General features: G+C 37.6%; 1 protein-coding gene and 1 long non-coding RNA gene across 3 annotated transcripts in view; both read left to right on the forward strand.

Moving 5' to 3' along the window:
* Positions 1-3,530, forward strand: part of LOC112159781 — a 40,765-nt gene extending 37,235 nt beyond the window's left edge. Inside the window, exon 3 of the long non-coding RNA XR_004948225.1 lies at positions 821-3,530. This is a non-coding gene — a long non-coding RNA (uncharacterized LOC112159781). The remainder of the gene's footprint in view (positions 1-820) is intronic.
* A 520-nt stretch (positions 3,531-4,050) lies between these two features.
* LOC112159780 lies at positions 4,051-17,996 on the forward strand. 2 transcript variants are annotated; one of them, XM_036212904.1, is made up of 11 exons: positions 4,051-4,160; positions 7,321-7,422; positions 8,426-8,463; positions 8,539-8,682; positions 9,314-11,533; positions 11,931-12,275; positions 12,382-12,522; positions 13,853-13,954; positions 14,610-14,647; positions 14,727-14,861; positions 15,325-17,996. In XM_036212904.1, the coding sequence occupies exons 5-11, from the start codon at positions 11,494-11,496 to the stop codon at positions 15,430-15,432; spliced, it is 909 nt and encodes a 302-aa protein (XP_036068797.1). In that variant the 5' UTR covers positions 4,051-4,160; positions 7,321-7,422; positions 8,426-8,463; positions 8,539-8,682; positions 9,314-11,493; the 3' UTR covers positions 15,433-17,996. The 2 variants fall into 2 exon arrangements, with proteins under 2 accessions (XP_036068797.1, XP_024149823.1); XM_024294055.2 differs by lacking the exons at positions 4,051-4,160; positions 7,321-7,422; positions 8,426-8,463; positions 8,539-8,682 and having other exon boundaries at positions 8,700-11,533.
* Positions 17,997-18,068: the final 72 nt, after the last annotated feature.

The raw sequence follows: 18,068 nt of genomic DNA on the forward strand, positions 1-18,068 counted from the left end.
AACATTTGGAAATGGTAAATATAAGGCGAAATACAGTTAACACCGAAAATGACCCACAACCACATTACTAACCCTTTAACATTGTGTCAGTTCACAACAAGGCTGTCAACAAAACACAACAGAAAAATATCATAGGAATAAAAAGAAACTAAATACATTTCAGCTTTTTAAGGATCCTCTTGGTTCCAGATTCCATCATCAAAGGATTTTTAACTGAGAGAGCAAAGGCAACAAAAGCTTCCTCTAAATTAGGAGTAAAGCTGCAGTCCTGTGCGGCTGTTGTCCTGCAGGTTTTTCACTTATGTCCCTCCTTTACCTCCTACTGATTATCAAGATTAGATGGTTTGCTGACAGGAAGCTGAACAGACAGGGTTAGTCAAAAATCAAGCAGGACACGACCCTTCAGAACTTAAGCTCGACATTTCTGTTCTAAATAAGAGAACATGAAGAAACCTCCATCAGAACCAAACCCAGTAAAAGTCTCCGTCTGCAGGTCATACTCAGACAAACTTAAACATCTTAGGACACAAAAAAAGTAATTTTGTAGAAAACAGAAGAACTCAAAAGAGATAAGATAGTAGCGATAGTCGGTAGTAGTAATAGTAATAGTCAATATATTGGTATTTGAGGATGTAAATATAATTATTTTTTCTTCACTTTTGTTTTTCTGATTCCAGTTTCTGGAAAATGTTCTTTATGTTTTTCAGGACCTTCAGTAGAAATGCAGCATTTCTCCGTCACACAGGTGAGTCTGAATCTGTGTGAATCTCATTCATTCTGTTAAAAGCAGCAGATCAATACAACACTAACTCCTCTGTAGGACCACCAGGAGCAGGAGGAGATCAGGGAGGAGGACAGAAACAGATGAACATCGTCTGTGGAAATATCCGCTGTAATCCAGCATATACCCAACTGATCTTCTAAAATCGACTCACCATCTGCCTGTGATCAAGTAGAAAGGAATTTTCTCAGCTCTCTGGGTTCAGGAAGTAGCGTTTAGTTCAGGATGTTTGTGTTGAATTAGTATTTTACCCACTTATCGAGTCACTGAAAACATCACGTGTCCAAAGCCAAGTTCCTGATTGGCAGTTGCGACGCGCTGACCTGCAGAAATTCAAATATCTGAACTCAGGCCACGATGTCCAATTTGAAGTCTTGCTAATGTTAGACCGTCGTGCCGCTCCATCACTTAAATCGCGCCACAGGACTTCAGATCCCCTCAAGTTGTGTCTGTTGCATCGACTTAACAGTGAAACTGGCTGCCTTTGTCGTTCAGTGTGAACACAGTATAAAGTTACACCTCTATTAATTGAAGGAGCTCTCAAATCAAACCCAAGAAATGGAGAAAGAAAGTAGTGGTGTAAAATTATTATTATCCCGATTATTTAGTGCAATAAAAAATGTGGTTACGCTTCATAATAAGATTCCTTAACAAGCTTTGTTTGCACATTAACAAGCATCATTAATGGGGTGTTAGTATTTTATTAGCACAATAAGTCTAATAAGGTTTATTAATATACTTAGTAAGGTTCATTACCATCTAAAGTGAGACTGTTGTCTACAAAGAGCATTTTAATAAACTTCTTTAAAGCTGAACAAATGCATCGACTTTCTTTGTTAACAGGTTGAGTGTTTTGCAACACCTAATCTAAAATGTTACCCAACTGTTTACTTGCATGAATGTTTCATCTGAACTCAGCTCTTCCATTGCTCTCAGTGCATGTCTTGGTGTCTGTGTACCATTGTGTACGTGTTGCTGCTGTGACGTTGTCAATGTCCAACTTTGTAGTTCTTTACAAAACGAACACAAACACGATCACAACGTCAAAGCTATCATCTATCATGTAAGCCGGACGAGGCGTTTGTCATTCTATACTAACGGGGTGTGTGGAGGGATGATTGAACGGGACAGAAAACTGTGGATTTAGGTTTGTCAACATGTATTATGGTATTAATAAGATGTTTGTGGTCAATATTTTTTTGGATTGCGAAGAAAAGGCTTCCTACCATTTTTATGAGTTAAATCTCAGCACTCTGGATCTGATGTTTTATTCTTTTGCTTGCTTTTGTCTTAATTGCTCACGATTGTAAATAAAAACGCCCCTTCTTGGTTATAGGTTGACTTCATAATGCTAGTTTTTCAGTAGTCATTTGATCTTCTACTGTACCACGATGTCATGATTGTAGCTGAAAATACCTTAAAATTACACAGCAATTATCAGAATAAAAGTCTTTGCAATTAAAATTGATTTATTCACAAGAAAAATAAATAATCACATGACAGCATTAAAAAAAAGATCCCTCGCTCTAACCCCCAGAAGTTCTTAGGAGTAACCAAATTCGTAGAAATAAAAATGCAGAATGAAGAAAAGATCAAGAAAAAAGTTTTAAAATAAGTTCTGTGTTGAAACTCAGATGACTTGACTACTGAAAAACAATGTTATCTTTTGACTCTTCCGTCACAGTGTTAAGATGAATACAGAAGTTAAACCACAAGGTCCACTCCACCGCCATGTCTGCTGAAAGCTTAACTTCTGCTTTCACATTCTTTTACTGGAGCTGCAGCTGTTTCCCATCAGAGGAGTTTTGAGCCAAATAAGGGAAAGCATGCTGTATTTTCTCAGAAAACAAAGGAAACACTTATGAAAAAAAAGACTGTAAATATAAGGAATGAAAACAGCAACTTAAAATCATGTGTCATTCTCTATGTTTCCCATGATAGAGAATGACACATCAGAAAGTCTGCGGCAAAAGCTTAGAGTTATCAGGGTGTTTTTTGTGGCTGTGGTTGTTTGACTTTCTGAAAAGAGTGTCACAATTTTCTGTACTTAAAAAAAAAACTTCTGCATTTTTAGATTTTTTTTTTTTTTTACACATTGCAGAAAGTCTCTACTTGAAGACAATAACACTTGTTTCTAATGAAGCTGCAAACATAAAATGCTTTTTTACAATTCGTACCTGTGAAGTTTGAGGCTTTTCTTTTTCTGTTTTTTCTGGTTTTAGTTGTGCAGTCATGATGAAAGGAGGAGGAAAGTGCTTGATGAAGGGAAAAAAGTTTGTTGATTTCGAGGAAGGTGAATAAAATCCAGAAACTGGTATGGGTGGTGGTCAGTGCAGTAAAAAAGGTGTCCAAGTGGTCAATCAGATTGGAGGATGAAGATGACAGAGGCAGGAACTAGAAAACACCAGTGTACTCTCTTAACGGGAGTGGGATCAATAACACAAGACATTAGCTGACAAGTATAGGGTGGTGGAAACAGTCTTAAATAAGCCAGGCTGAGTAGAGATGAGTTGGAGGCGTGTCAGGAGTCCCTGTTATCCAGCACACCTGTTGAGACAAAACAGAAAAACAGCAAAAAGGCAAGAAGACAGGACTAGGAGAGGGAGACAGAGGGACACGACTCTGACTCAGCCACGTCGACCGTCTGAGTCAGCAGCTCCCTGCCTTCCCAAATCTAACTATTAAAAAGAAACAAACAAAGCCCGCAAATCAAGACTACCAACGTCAAACCCCAAACTAAAATAACAAATCCCAGCAGTGTAAGACTGCTGAGGACCTAAACCTTAAGCTCAGCTCCTCAGCCTCCTGCTCTGCTCTCTGCCTGCCTCGGTGAGGCTTCCTCTGACTTAAATACCTGGCAGGTGAGCAGAATGGGCGGGGCGTTGTCTAGGTGTTGAGCAGTAAATTTGACAGGCGTCAAAAGAAAATCTGCAGAAGTGAATTTGACACGCCTGTGGTGTTCGGTGTGAATGCATTATAAGAAATGAAAAAGTGATGTTGTAGACTTCATGTAATAGTTTAATGTCAAAATTAAGCCCATTAATCAATTTCAACAAGGTAACACTTGTATATATAAATATATATATATATATATATATATATATATATATATATATATATATATATATATATCAATAAAATAATGGTAATTTAAAAACAACTGAACACAGTTAATTAAATTCAACACAATTAGTTTATTTTGAAAGCTAAAGTGCTTTGGGTCAAGAAGTTTGTCCCAATAGGCTTGTTGTACTTCTTACTTTGCACATCCTCAGTATAGAAATCTCTTCTCCTGCCTTTTGGATCCGTTTGGAAGACATTTGACTGCATTTCTCTCCAGGAGGATGGATTAAATCTGTTGCCATCCACTGACAATTTGGTAAGTGCAACATTTTAGGACTTCTAATACCTTACAGATAATGAACTTTTGGTTTTAAAACAACGTCAGGTAAATTTTACATTAGCTTTCTTTAATTCACACATGTAAGAAAGTATTAAACAGTTTAAAAAATCAACTACTTGACCGACAAGAATACTAAATCACATGACTTAGAATGGGAGATTAAAAGAGCTCAAATGGTGCAACAAATGTGTTTTTGAAACTCCTTTAAAAAGACTAAACAAACTCACTCCTCTTGTATTTTTAAACTGTTTTTATTCCTCAAATATTTATTGCTTGGTTGTTTTTTTGCATGAAGTTATTCATGTTTCTTCTGAAAGTTCTCAAAGCGGTTTGTGGTCTTTAGTTATCTCAGTCTGAGATCTTGCAATGTCTGCAAAAATCATTTGGTTGAAGAACTCTTGGCAGTTTTCCGTTTTGCTTCAGTGCTTTAGTCTTCACAGCAGACAGAGTCTCTGTATTTATGACGATGATGAGGTTCAGGTGAACTTATTGCTGGACGTTTCAGTCAAAATGTGGGGAGAAAATCATCTAGATCATTGTACGTCTGCATAGAAGGACGCTCAGTGACCTTCAGCCTACCGACAACAGAACAGAGTGAATGAGTGTTTATGACGCTCCTCTGACCACACAATGACGACTCAAGAGTGATGAGGAAACTTTTGAAGAGGTTTTTTTTTTTAACTCCTCAATATGTTCTTATTGGAGTTGAAGTGATGATGCAGAGGTTCAGATCTGTTACAGACCATGTATGTAAATCCATTTATCCTCTCCCACTCATGTATGTAAATAATGGATGGAATCTGCTGGGAGACAGACAACATCAACAACAGAGAGTTTAAACTTTACTTCATCCTCGCATGAAAGTAAAACCACAAATACAGGTACATTTATACTATAATAATATTGTTTAAATGTTGTTGTTGTTAAACCATCAACAGAGGTGAATGAAGAACAGAGTTCACTCAGGCTTCTGACCTTCAAATAATAAAATAATTTAGTTGAATCAAAAGTGGTTAAAGATTAAACTATGAGAGTAAAACAAAATATTTCCTCTGTATTTCTGTGGAACTTAAACCAAATTGAGTCCGGTGTATGTTTGCATGTAAAAGCAGTGAATCCTCAGTGATTTTCAGTCTTTCTGGAGACAAACAAACTTCTGAACCACAAAACTATTTTTGACAGCATCAGGAGTCAAAGAGTTAAACTGAACTTGTCAGGAGTCAGAGCTCTGACTCCCCCTCTGGGCACCAGTGGGAACAGTCACCAGAATACTAATGCACTTCATCTCCCAGAAGCCCCAGCCCACAGCTCCTGCTCGGCTCCACAAGTCCATTATGAATAAATGAATGAATGAATGAATGAATGAATATACTTTATTTGTCATTGCACTTGTACAATGAAATTTAAAAGCAATCCCCCTTCCTTGGTGCAGAAGCAGTAACAATAAAATATAGAAGAGAATTTTAAGAGTATAAAAGTATAAAACAAAGTCCAAGTGCTGGATTTAAAAGATATTCCTATTAAAATACATAAATATAAATACTAAAAGATTCCTTTTCACGCTGTACACTGCTGACTTTGCACACATGTCCACACTATGCCATCTGCAGAAGTATTCTGATGATACAGCTGTGGTGGCGTGTGTAAAGGATGAGGATGAGGGGGAATACAGAAGGGTCATCACTGATTTTATCACCTGGAGCAAATGCAATGGACTCCTTTTAAATACAACCAAGACAAAGGAGATGATCCTAGATTTTAGCAGGAAGGTAAGGAAACATCAGCCTGTAAAAATTGATGGCAGCACCATTGAGATTGTTCCCTCTTTTAAATATCTCGGGGTTCATCTGGACAACAAACTGGACTGGTCTGTACAGGCAAATGCCTCTTTTAAAAAGGGTCAGAGCAGACTCTTTTTTTTAAGAAGGCTCAAATCTTTTAATGTCTGTAATAAGATTCTGCAAATGTTTTATCAGTCAGTCGTTGTCAGTGCAGTGTTTTATGGTGTGGTCTGCTGGGGCAGCAGCATCTCGGCGAGGGACACAACCCGCCTACAAAAACTCTTGGACAAATGTGCGTCAGTGGTGGGCGAAGGGGTTCATTCTGTGGGGACTTTGGTGGAGGGAAAAATCAGCAGAATGTTGGAGGCCATTCTGAAAAACAAAAAGAACCCACTGCACATGACCCTGGCCTCTCAGAGAAGCAGTCGCAGTCAGAGGTTCATCTCTCTGCGCTGCAGAACAGAGAGGTTCAGGAGGTCTTTTATCCCGACTGCCATGAGGTTTTATAACAGGCACTGCTGACTGCACATTTTATTTTATTTTTGTTTTTATTGTATTTGCATTTTATCTGCACCTTTTATTTATCTATCTATCTATCTATCTATCTATCTATCTATCTATCTATCTATCTATCTATCTATCTATCTATCTATCTATCTATCTATAACAATAAAACCAAGCACACATCTCCCATTCCGCATACATCATACATATTATTGCGCAGAACCTTTAAGTTGAATTTAAAGAGACTATTGCTCTTGGATAAAAACTGTTTTTGAACCGATTGGTTCTGCACTTCGTTGTCCGGTATCTTTTCCCAGAAGGCAGCAGTTCAAACAGTTCATGTCCTGGGTGTGATGGATCCTTGATGATGTTTTTAGCTTTTTTGTTGCAGCGTTCTTTGTATAAATCATCCAGGGAGGGGAGAGGGCATCCAATAATTTTCTGGGCGTTGGAGACGATCTTCTGGAGTGTTTTTTTCTCTGTGGCAGTGGAGCTCTCATACCACACACAGACAGTAGGTCAGCACAGTCTCTATTGATCAGTGGTGAAATGACACTGGAGCTGAGAGAATGCAATAATGTTGCTCTAAGAACGAAAATGATGTGCTGGCATCTAAAGGACAGTTTATTATCAGAACCCCATTCTGAATGTCAGAAATCAAAGAACTGAAGTGTCCTGAATTCAGTCCAGACGAGAAGATCTGCAGAGAATCTACAAACAAATTCTTTACACAAACTTCCCCGGGTGCAAACAACGTGTTACAACAAAGTGTGATTGTGTTTGACTGTATTTATAAAGATAGTCCTCTGACCTCACAGGATTTAAACTAAAACTGTCTCCCTTTTCTGCAGATGTGCTGCTGTATGTGGGTCTGACTCTGGTGGGCCTGATCTCCATGTTCTCTGTGGCTTTGCTGATTTTCTGCAGGAGCAGGAGATTCCAGCAGAACAGAGGTGAGCTGAGATTCCCACTCATTTGCTGCAGAATAACTCTGATCTTTATGGCTTCATATTCCACAACCAGAGGATTCCTGTCGATATTTTATCCAGGACATATACATGATCTTTTACTGTGTTTGGGTTCACATTTTTCAGTCAGCTGTTCTCAGAGTTTTGCTAATACTCTCTTTTACTTTCAACTGTAATGGTGAAAATTATATATTTTTCTCCTGTTCAGAAAGACAGAATGACATGATAAGAGTATGACAATGTTCTAAAAATAAATAACGTCATGAAATAAGTTTCTAACAGTCTAAACTCATAAGTTAAATGTATTTATGACAGTTGTTTGGTTCCTTGATCTATGTGAAGTTCATGTGTTTGAGTTAAAAAAAAAGATTGGAATGAAATTTGTCATATTGTGTAACATGTGTTTTGGTTTTTGCAAGACAGTATTTATGTGTTGCTTGTGTTTATGTGGCTCAGTTGAAGTTGCATATTTTTGGGTGATTCTGGTGCAGAGGTAGAGTCCACTTCTGAATGGAAGATGGAAGGTTTGGTTCCTGTACTGTGACCCGTTTGTCTTCCTTTCTTCCCCAAAGTGTCTCTGGGGTAAAAGAAAGACTCTGAACTCTACATCGCCCTGGTGGTTATAAGTTGTTGCCGGTGTAAGGCAGCAGTGAGTGTAAACGGGACTCACATGCACGCCTGTGTGTCGGATTACAATTAATAATTAGTAAAATAATCATAACTTTATTTAGTGTTTAAAAACATATTGGTAATGTTCATTTTTGACTGGTTCAAAAAATACTTCTTTCTTTATGTTAACAAACAAAGATAGTTGTTCCAATTCTATCCTGTGTCAAACATTTAACTCTGAAAGTGTTTTTTATAACTCAGTGTAGACTGGACCCAGATGCATATTTTTCCCTTTATCTGAGTTGAATTGACAGTGTTGATTTTGCTGTGTAACTTTAACAGTTTCAGCATTTACTTCTCTAAATTTGACGTCTTTTAGATCCTCCCTCAGAAACACTGTATGATAGCATCACTCTGGTGAGTCTGAATCTGTGTCATTCATACGTCGTTGATGAAACCAGAAGAGAATTACAAACTCATTTTGTCCTGTAGAACTGCCGGGAGTACGAGGAGATCAGGGAGAACAGGTCGTCTCCTGTGGAAGTATCTACAGTTTACACTAGTGTACAGTATGAGAATGGACAGAGATCAGACGGCACAGACGTGTACAGCCTCATCGATGGTCCTCAGAACAACGTGAGCAAAAATACATGTCTGGAAATAACATTTAACTCTGTTTTGGCTTCAATGTTCAGGAGAAATTAGGATCGTCAGTCGCTGCCTTTAGCATCCAGATAGAGAAACAGTTTTTACTCATTTTGTAAATCAAATTATGTATAATAAATTCAAAATGATTACATTTTAATTTGAAACTGTGTAGAAATTGTGTTAAAAATGTATAGAACTTGTGACACCGGATAAATAATGTGGATCCTATCAATCCTTGTCTTCTTTTTTTATATATAAATGTACTAATTGGTACCAGATGGGCTCTGTGGACTTTTCAGAAATGTACATGCTTTTTAGAATTAAAAGTTTCAGTTCTTTACTCATTTTAATCATTTAAGATGTAGAGAAAAATGGGAAGAGTCTCCATGTTCCAGCTCTAAGGCCAGGTCAGTGCAGAGGAGTGTGTGACGATGAGTCTGTGATGACAAACTTCATCCAAATCAGAAATGCATACCCCCTCACCCCCCCATCACCACCAAAGAAAAAAAAAACCCTCCAAGGACAGAGAGGAGAAGCTGTGTCTGTGGGCAAAACTTTATGGAAAACCTCTAACATTGTGATCTCATTTGTTTTTATTTTATTTATTTTATATATATAGGTTGAAGACTACTCCACAACATACTCTACAGTCCAATAGACTCTTCTTCATCCAGCTCCTGTGGTCACATAGATGATGACATTTACTCATCTGCTTTGCTTGATGTGAACTCCACCAACCACACAGAAGATGCTCCTCCTCCTCTGATCTCTGCTGTTACATCATTTTAACAGGACATGAGAGCAAACCCAACAGCTGTTACAAACATCAACACCGTTTGTCCTGCTGACCATCACCTTTCTCTAATGTTCCAGTGAAGAAATCCTGCTCAGGTTGTTTCATCTGTGGCTTTTGTTTCTTAGTTTCTCTTCAGGGATGGTGGGTTTTTCAAGAGACAGGTCATCATGAATTTATGACATGTGTCTTGAGCTTCAGATTTCATCTGTTATGCAGACAAATTGTGCAAAGGTGTCAGAAGAAGCAGCATTTCTCCTCCGTTGAGCTGGAAGTCTCTTCAGGATCCACTGAGGAGGCTGCAGAGACACGTAACTTCTTAATCCTTCTGACTATTTTTGAGCCTAAAGTCTCAATAATGATTAATGATGAATATGTGAAGTTCAAACTAAAAAAAGAAACCCAGTGCCACATTGTTCCTTTCATTGACTTATTATTTCAGCAGAGAATGAAAAAAAGAGACACAAGTGAGAGGTTTCGGAACAGCTGGTGACACAACAGAAAGGAAACGGTCACATGACCTCCCCAGTTGGATCAGAGCTCAGAACAACGTTTTGAAACAGAAGTATTGCAGAAGTTTTAAAACGTTCCAAGCTCAATCTTAGCATCCCCACTGTTCCACGCTCCTTCGTCCTCATATCACTCCTCACTGTCTACCGGTCGTTCCCTCATGGCGTTCCTGACATTTCCTTTTGGATTAAGGATGCAGTGTGTTTGTTCCACCAGAATTATCATTAAACTCTTCCTATGTGAACTCTTTGCAGTGAGTGTTTGGGGATCTGGTGCTGACAGTGAGTGCATAACCACCAAATGTCATTAATGTGACCCCTTAAACCTAATGCAATTTAAGACAAGAACATTTCAATATTTTTTTAATGAATTTTAATACTTGAGGCTTGACTTGGATTTGCACAAGAGGGACTTGTGTTGTAACAAACAAGTCACTGAGCAGACGGTGAGTAAAACGTTACTCACTGTGGACCTCAAACTACTTTGTTCCAGAAAAAAGTCACGTTACTGCAATACATTCGCTTTCCAATGAGCTCACAGGAAGATTCAGCCCTGAACATGATAAAAGGTCATCTAAATGTTTTATTTAATGTTAAAGTAAACACAAGTTTCTTCTATTTCTCAGTGGAACATCTTGTGTTTTAAAGAGGTTCAAATTTTAATAAAATGTTCACACCATATTTTTACCGTTCTTTTTTAGAACACGATTTTCAAGGGAAAAAATATTTCAAATCGTAAAAAAAAAAATCAACTTGTGAGATTGAAACTCCTTAAAAAGTCTAAAACACCCTCCGTATCTTTTATTCTTTTGCTTTTTTGTCCATATAGAAATATATCAATTGTGGTCTTTCCTGTCTTTCTAAATGTTCTCTGCATGAGATCTTTTACACAATATCTGTACAAAAGTTACTTTGAAAAACTCTCAGAGGATTTTTCTTTGCTTTAGTGCTTCAGTCTCCACAGCAGACAGTCTGTGTTTTTATGGTGGTGATGAAGTTTAGATCAACACATTTGGACGTTTCAGTGAGGATGTATGAAAATAAGAATGTAGATCATTGTACGTCTGCATAGAGGGAAGTGAAACAAACTCCCTAAAAATAAGTTGTTGCTCAGTGACCTACAGAAAACATTAAATGTTTATAATGACCCCTCCATCCGCACTATGGAAACATAAAAGTGATAAAGAAACGTTTCCTTTTCAAAAGACGGGCTGGATTTCCTGTGTTTAAAATGTTTAGTATTAAACTATTTGAGTATTAAAACTGCAGTGATGATACAGAGGTTTAGGTCTGACCATGTAGGTAAATAATGGATCGCAAAAGTTGCTACAACAGATCAAATTACAAATGATTATAAAGTAAAACACAAGAATCACATCTGATTTGCTGAGAGCTAGAATGGTGAAATTGTGTAATTGAAGGAGGAGTTTCAGCTTTAAGGAAACAGAAGTTCCTGTTTTAACCAGTAATAGCAGAAAAACTCCATCATTCACCATCATGAGAGTCTGTCCGAGTCTGATCTGCTGTCTGTTCCTGAGTGAGTAAATTTCTTTATTTCACTGATTATCTTTTATTTTTCCTTCTTAGTTCTGCAGTTTAGTTCTTTGTTGAACAGAGTAAACTGTCCGTCTTTCTGCTGTTGTTTCTGTTTCATGATTTTCATCTTTGTGATTCAACTTCATGTTCATTATTTAAAATCAACTAAAGCTATAATGCTTGTTTTAATAGATTTTGTTTTTAAAATGTTAAACTGTTCTTGTTTTTCTGGTTTATAAATGAAGTTGATTTGATTTTATTAAATTATTTGTCTTAAAAATTTTTCCAGAGATTCTGTCACCAGTTAAGTGTAAAGTGAAGTTTTATTTTTTAAGATGTTTAGAAGAATTTCATCGGCGTTACAGGGAGATCTTAACTGTGACTGTTCCTCTTTTCAGCAGCTCTGCAGAACAGAGACTCTCTGGTTGATGCACAAACCAACATCTATACAAGACGTGAAGGAGAAGACATCACTGTTAGATGTAAACTCACATTTTCAGGGGACAGGAGGCTGTTCTGTAAGGAAACATGTGAAGGAGGAAACATTCTCATAGACACATATAGATCTGAAGATCAGAGAGAAAGATACAGCATTAAATATGAATACCGCTTTATTGGATCAAGTATTCTAGATGTGACGATCACTAAACTCAGAAAGTCAGACTCAGGTTTGTACAGATGTGAGCTACAAGAAGACTGGTTTCCAAATTCAGAAGACAACTTTAAACTTCTTGTTAGAGAAGGTGAGTTTGATCCTCTCTGTGAAAATTTGTGTCTTTTTAATTCAAGTTTGTTGTCATTTTTTTAATAGTTCTGCTTAAAAATCTCATCTGCTTTGATTTTTTACAGCTTCAGTAACTTCAGCCCCAACTACACAGATATCTTCAGTCCAGACGACGATGACAATAACAACAACAATAGAATCAACAACAAAGAGTTTAGACTCCACATCAACCTCACATCAAACCACAAACCAAAAACCAAGATCAGGTATAGTAATATTATGAATATTGTTATCTTTGGAAGCAGTCAGCATTTATAAAATAATCAGTTTAAAACCACAATGTTCAATGTTGCATTGTCTTTGTTAAAAATAAAATAAAGTGAAACAGGATAAAACATGAATTCACAAATGGTACCAGTCAGTTCAGCTTAACGGGTCAATTTTGTAATAGAAATGCTCAGAAGTCCATTCTGGTCCAGTCTGATGTGGACCGCTCAGTGGAAACGAGGCATTAGAGTCAACAGTCCTCCACCAAACGCTACATATGGTACACAAAGAGGGAACTTCAAACACAAAGAATGTCTTGTCTTCAGTCTCTAAAGCTGACTGCAGATTTTGAGATTGTGTGAGTCAAAAACGATTTGCAGCTTCAGATTTATTAAAGCATGTTTCAGGACGGTCTTGTCTGACATGTCCCTGCAGCGTTTCATCTCCATCATGTCTCTCTGGACTCATGTTTCATGCTAAATTGATTAGTGGTCCTCTTTAAAAGACGGCATTTGCAGGTGACACAATTCTTTGGTCATATAAGCCGTGACCTCAAGCTCTTGCTGCAATGGTTGGCAGACAGATTTGAGGCTGCCGGTCTGAGGATCCGATTATGAAATGTTAAAATTGTTTTTGTGAAATCTTAATCTGTGATGTTGGACGGTTGGTTTCAGTGTTATTCCAGTGACTTATTTTCCCAGAGGGAAGAGTTTCATGTGTTTTAGTGTTCTGCTCAAAATGATGAAGGTAATGTGTAAATGGGACAGATGAACTGGAACATCTTTAAGGGTTCTGTCCATTATGGTTAAGAAAGCAAAGGACTACTCCATGTACCAACCAATATGTCTTCCTTCCTTGACTTATGGCTCAAAAGCTAAAGGCTGTGAGGAATCTGTGAAGACTTCTTTTGTGGTTTGTGATGGAGAAGTTTGGGCTTTCTGGATGGTTGCATGGAAGTCGTTGTTGGATTGTCCCTTCATGGATCACCAAAGCCAATCGGCTTTCATTCACATTTTTGTGTCAAATCCCATTCCTGACACAGCCCTGTAATAAGTCCAGGCTAGGGACTGGCACAGGAGGGACCAGACTTTGGCCCCTTCGTGGCTACACAGTTAGACATTAGCACAAATGGTCTGGCCTAAGGACCCAGACTAGATGAAGCTCATTTTGCCCCCTGAGAAACAAACCCTAATTTTCCATGTATCAGTCCTCCATCCAGCCAGCTGATCCCTGGAAGTCTTCGGTGAAAAGGGAGCCATAGGAATGACCCAGAAGCCATAAAAACGATCCCGTTTGTGAACTGAATACATTTGTCTCCATGTTCTGCAGGCATTCTGCTCTATGTGGGTCTGACTCTGGTGGGCCTGATCTTCATGTTTTCAGTGGCTTTGCTGATTTTCACCAGGAGCAGGAGATCCAAACAGAAAAAGGGTGAGCTGAGATTCCCAAACATGACACCGACTCATTCCATGTTGTGTTCTTTTCCAGAAATTGATCTATTTGTGTTCACAGTTTTTAGGCAGATGTTTTAAAGTTTCTGCTAGTTCTTAGTACATTCTTAAAAAAACCCCACAATATGTCTTTTAGAGAACAGCAATGATGACTTTAAATTAAACCTCAAATGGAATCTAACAACGTACAACAGATTATAGAGAAATCTGAGAGAGAAAATCAGGAGGAATGTTGACCGTGCCCAAATATAGCACAATCAAACAGAACCCTCATCCATACAGGTTTATATGGTACATTTTTGTTCCATGCGTCTCCTGTAGACTAAGAGCAAACGCACATAACAAGAAATATTCCTTTGACAGCATATATTTGATATTTTTCACACTCACAAAGACACTGACGTGAAAGAAGAGTTATCTGCAGTAAGCAGTTGTCCAGTTTTTTTTATCTGTATTTAAGGTATTGTGTTTTGGTCAAGAAAGGTGGAATGACACAATTTTATCCAGATTATTCCATGTCCTTAGTAAAATACACTCACCAGTCACTTTATAGGCACTAATATTAAAAAAAAAGAAGTTTAAGTGGCTAAAGTAAACATTTCTGCATTTAATTCTCTATATTCTATGCCTTTTAGATCCTCCCTCAGAAACACAGTATGCTAACATCAATCTGGTGAGTCTGAATCTGTCATTGTTGTTCATTCTTCATTGATGAAATCAAACGAGAAATTTGAAGTCCTTTTTTTCTGCAGAAAAACCAGGAGATCAGGGAGAACGCGTCGTCTCCTGTGAGAATATCTACTGTGTACGCTAACGTAAAATATAAGAATGGCCAGAGATCGGACAGCACAGACGTGTACAGCCTCGCCGACTGTCCTCAGAACAAAGTGAGTTACAGTCTTCAGTAATTTGGGGATTTGATTTTTAACCTTATCTGAAAATATACATGAAAGAAGAAGTTGTAATTAAAGTTGTGTGTCAATTCAGTGGTATTCAGTTTACAGAACTTGTGACAACACATCAATGTTTCTCTTTCTTTTCTTTGCTATTTGGACATTTTGGGGAAACTTTCTCAGTGATCTTACAGTTGACATTTTCATTTCCGTATTCATTTTTATTGAGCTCCAAATATATAAAAAGAGACCTGATAAGACATTTCTTTACATTTCACTTCCTAGTCCAAGTCAGGTCAGAGGGTAGTGTGAGAACAGCCATTAGATTAAAAACACAGACTTGTATTCTGGATAAACTGATGGAGATCAGATCTGTGTTGGCTAAAGATGAAGGAGAAGCTGTGTCTATGAGGAACACTGTATGCACTACGTCTACAATTGTCTTTTGTCATTTCAGGCTGAAGACCACTCCATAAAATACTCTGTAATCCAGTTCCCCGTATCAGCTCCACCCAGCAGCGCCCCCTGTGGTCACAAAGATAATGACATTTACTCATCTGCTTAGCTTGATGTGAACTCCATCAACCTCACAGAAGATGCTTCACGTCCTCCAAACTGTTGCTCTACATCAGCGGTCTGCAACCTTTACTACTTAAGGAGCCATTTAGGCTGATTTCTCACTGACTAAAACCCAGTGGGAGCCACACATCCTTTTAGAAAAATAAGACTTTGTATTTATGGTATTGTTATTTTTATAAGAAAGATAAATAAACTATTATTTTTTGCCTTTAAGAGAAAATAGATTCACAAGACTTCCTTTCAAAACAAAAGACTTCCTGTGTCACATAGCATCATGTCAGTGACGTAAATCTAGTGGTAGGTAGTGTAATGCCAGCAATTTATGTTTAAATGTAAGTACTTTTTGTTTAGCAAGACATTTTAAAGCTATAAAACCGATGTTATGTATTTTCAGATCACTGGCAGCTATGTGTAAATATAGTTGACCTGCAAATATCAATGATGTTATTGAGTGGGGTAACGCTGGGTTCACATTGCACGCTGAAGCGCCGCAAAGCGAAGGCGCGCCGAATCACCTTCCGTTTACACCAGACGCGTATTTTCCGCGAAGCCACAGGCGCTTCTGCTCAGCTGGGGTTATTTAAAGCTTCTATAATTTATTTGACATCGTTCATCTTGACTTGTCGCCAACTGCTCTCGGCCTCGATTGTGGTTAACAAGGGTTGAGGTTAACATGGGTACTGAATGGAAGCGGCCTCCATTCTGCGCCAATTCTGTTTTTCTAGCAAAAATAAATAAATAAAATAGATGTTTGTTTCACCTTGAGGTCATGTCAGAAAAAAGTCCATGCTCCTAATTTGTTGAATCTCAAAAACAACATAAAAGTAACTGGTGAAACTGACTTTGATATCAAACTTTATTATTCTGAGTCAAAGTGTAATTTCTGCAGTAAAGTTGAATCATAAAAGTGAATTGAGGAGGACTGATTGTGAAACAAACATCTAGCAGTTTTCTAGCAAACGGATCTAACTTTAGGTCCTTCGGTGTTCACACCAGCCTTAAACAGGAAGTGAAACTCTTGCACCTGCGGACATCCGTGTGATCATTGTTGAGCTGAAACGGTTGGACAGCCTTCAGACTTCCTCTCTGTAGAACTCATCCTTCATTCTACAATAGACTCTTTTCACGGTGACGTCAGACAAAAGGTCGACACGGCTGTAAATAGGATTTGTAACTTTCGGTTTACCGGCAAAGCTGACAACTGAACGTTGTGAAACACATTTTTACACGAATAATTAAAGGTAACCTTACTAATTGTGATGGAAAGTAGTCTTCTGACAAATATCCTACCTTACTGTTGATTTTCCTCTCTTAGATCGTTTAAAATACAAATCCTCCAATCAACTATATCAACTTTTCATTTGAGTCGATATTATTCTACCAGTTTCTATTTTGGCTGATGTTTTTTGCACGTATTTCAAGTGCGATCAAACACAAAAGCCGAAAGAAGTTCATGATGGCCACATTTAACACCTTCGGCAAAGACTCACATTGCTGCATTCCCCGTACGCATTTTAATCCCTTCCCAGGAGAAATGTACTTGTTGTTCTACGGGATATTTTTGGGGATAATTGTAAAAAAATGAATGGTTTGGTTTAGTGAAAATGTTAAGAGCAGCTATCGTATTTTCAGCTCTCAAAATAAGAGCGGCCAAGTAAAAAAAAAATAAAAAAAATCTAGGGCCAAACATGTTTTATAACATTACCTGGAAATAGTCACTGTCATATTTTTGGCAACAGTTTTCTATTAATTTGATCCTTTTTTACCTTTATTTTCCCGGAGATTGGACACAGTTATAATCGCTAGCGTTAGCATTAGCTCAGATTAAGAGAATATTTACCTTCATATTTAAACAAGCAGCATTCAATGAAGTTACCTTTTATTATTTAGGTAAAATTGCTTTAAACAGCGTTCAGCTGTCAGCTTCCATCAACCCTGTCTCTCCTCCTGACTTTTCTGCTGGTTGTCCTTTCTCTATTGAAGCAATCCTGGTCATTTTGTTCATCTGTGGCTTTCATTTCTTAATTTCTCTACAGGCAAAGACAGTTTTGCAAGAGACTAGTCTGTTGAAATTTACTGAATGGCGGAAGTGTGAATTGCCTCAAAAATAGGCATTTTAGGACTATATGTGTGACTGGGTGTGTTTGTTTGTTGTGTGTAATATGGAGTAAAGTTTATCTATACACCGGTATTAATAATGTGTGAGCAGAATCATGTCCTGCGTTTGGACTAGAGATTTCTCAGACAAGTTATGCAAAGGTTAGTGTCAGAAGAAGAAGCCTGTCTTCCTGTTGAGATAGAAGTCTGCCTTCTATGATGATGTAATAGCTCTGCTCACATGTTAGTTGTTAGGAATTGAATCATTTTCTGACAGTGAAACTGTCAAGTTCTCATGTTTGTGTTACATGAAAAACTTCCATTTCCATTAAAACTGTTGCTTTGTTTTTGCACAAAACAGCTGGATGTCATATTTAACACATCATGATTCATTTAACTAAGCTCCAACAGTGTTGTGTTGTTCTGTTTTGTCATTAAATTACCAAAGATCTTGTCTTGTTTCTTTGATTTAAGAAAAAAAAAAAAATATATATATATATATATATATATATATATATATATATA

Source organism: Oryzias melastigma, linkage group LG7 (genome assembly GCF_002922805.2).
Source record: "Oryzias melastigma strain HK-1 linkage group LG7, ASM292280v2, whole genome shotgun sequence".
Taxonomy (NCBI): Eukaryota; Metazoa; Chordata; class Actinopteri; order Beloniformes; family Adrianichthyidae; genus Oryzias; species Oryzias melastigma.

Bases quoted from the DNA above. Each gene is read 5' to 3' on its own strand.
- LOC112159780 (XM_036212904.1), top strand. From the start codon at position 11,494: ATGAGAGTCTGTCCGAGTCTGATCTGCTGTCTGTTCCTGA. The intron at 12,523-13,852 runs GTATAGTAATAT...CATGTTCTGCAG, and splicing joins AAACCAAAAACCAAGATCAG to GCATTCTGCTCTATGTGGGT. The intron at 14,862-15,324 runs GTGAGTTACAGT...TTGTCATTTCAG, and splicing joins CCGACTGTCCTCAGAACAAA to GCTGAAGACCACTCCATAAA.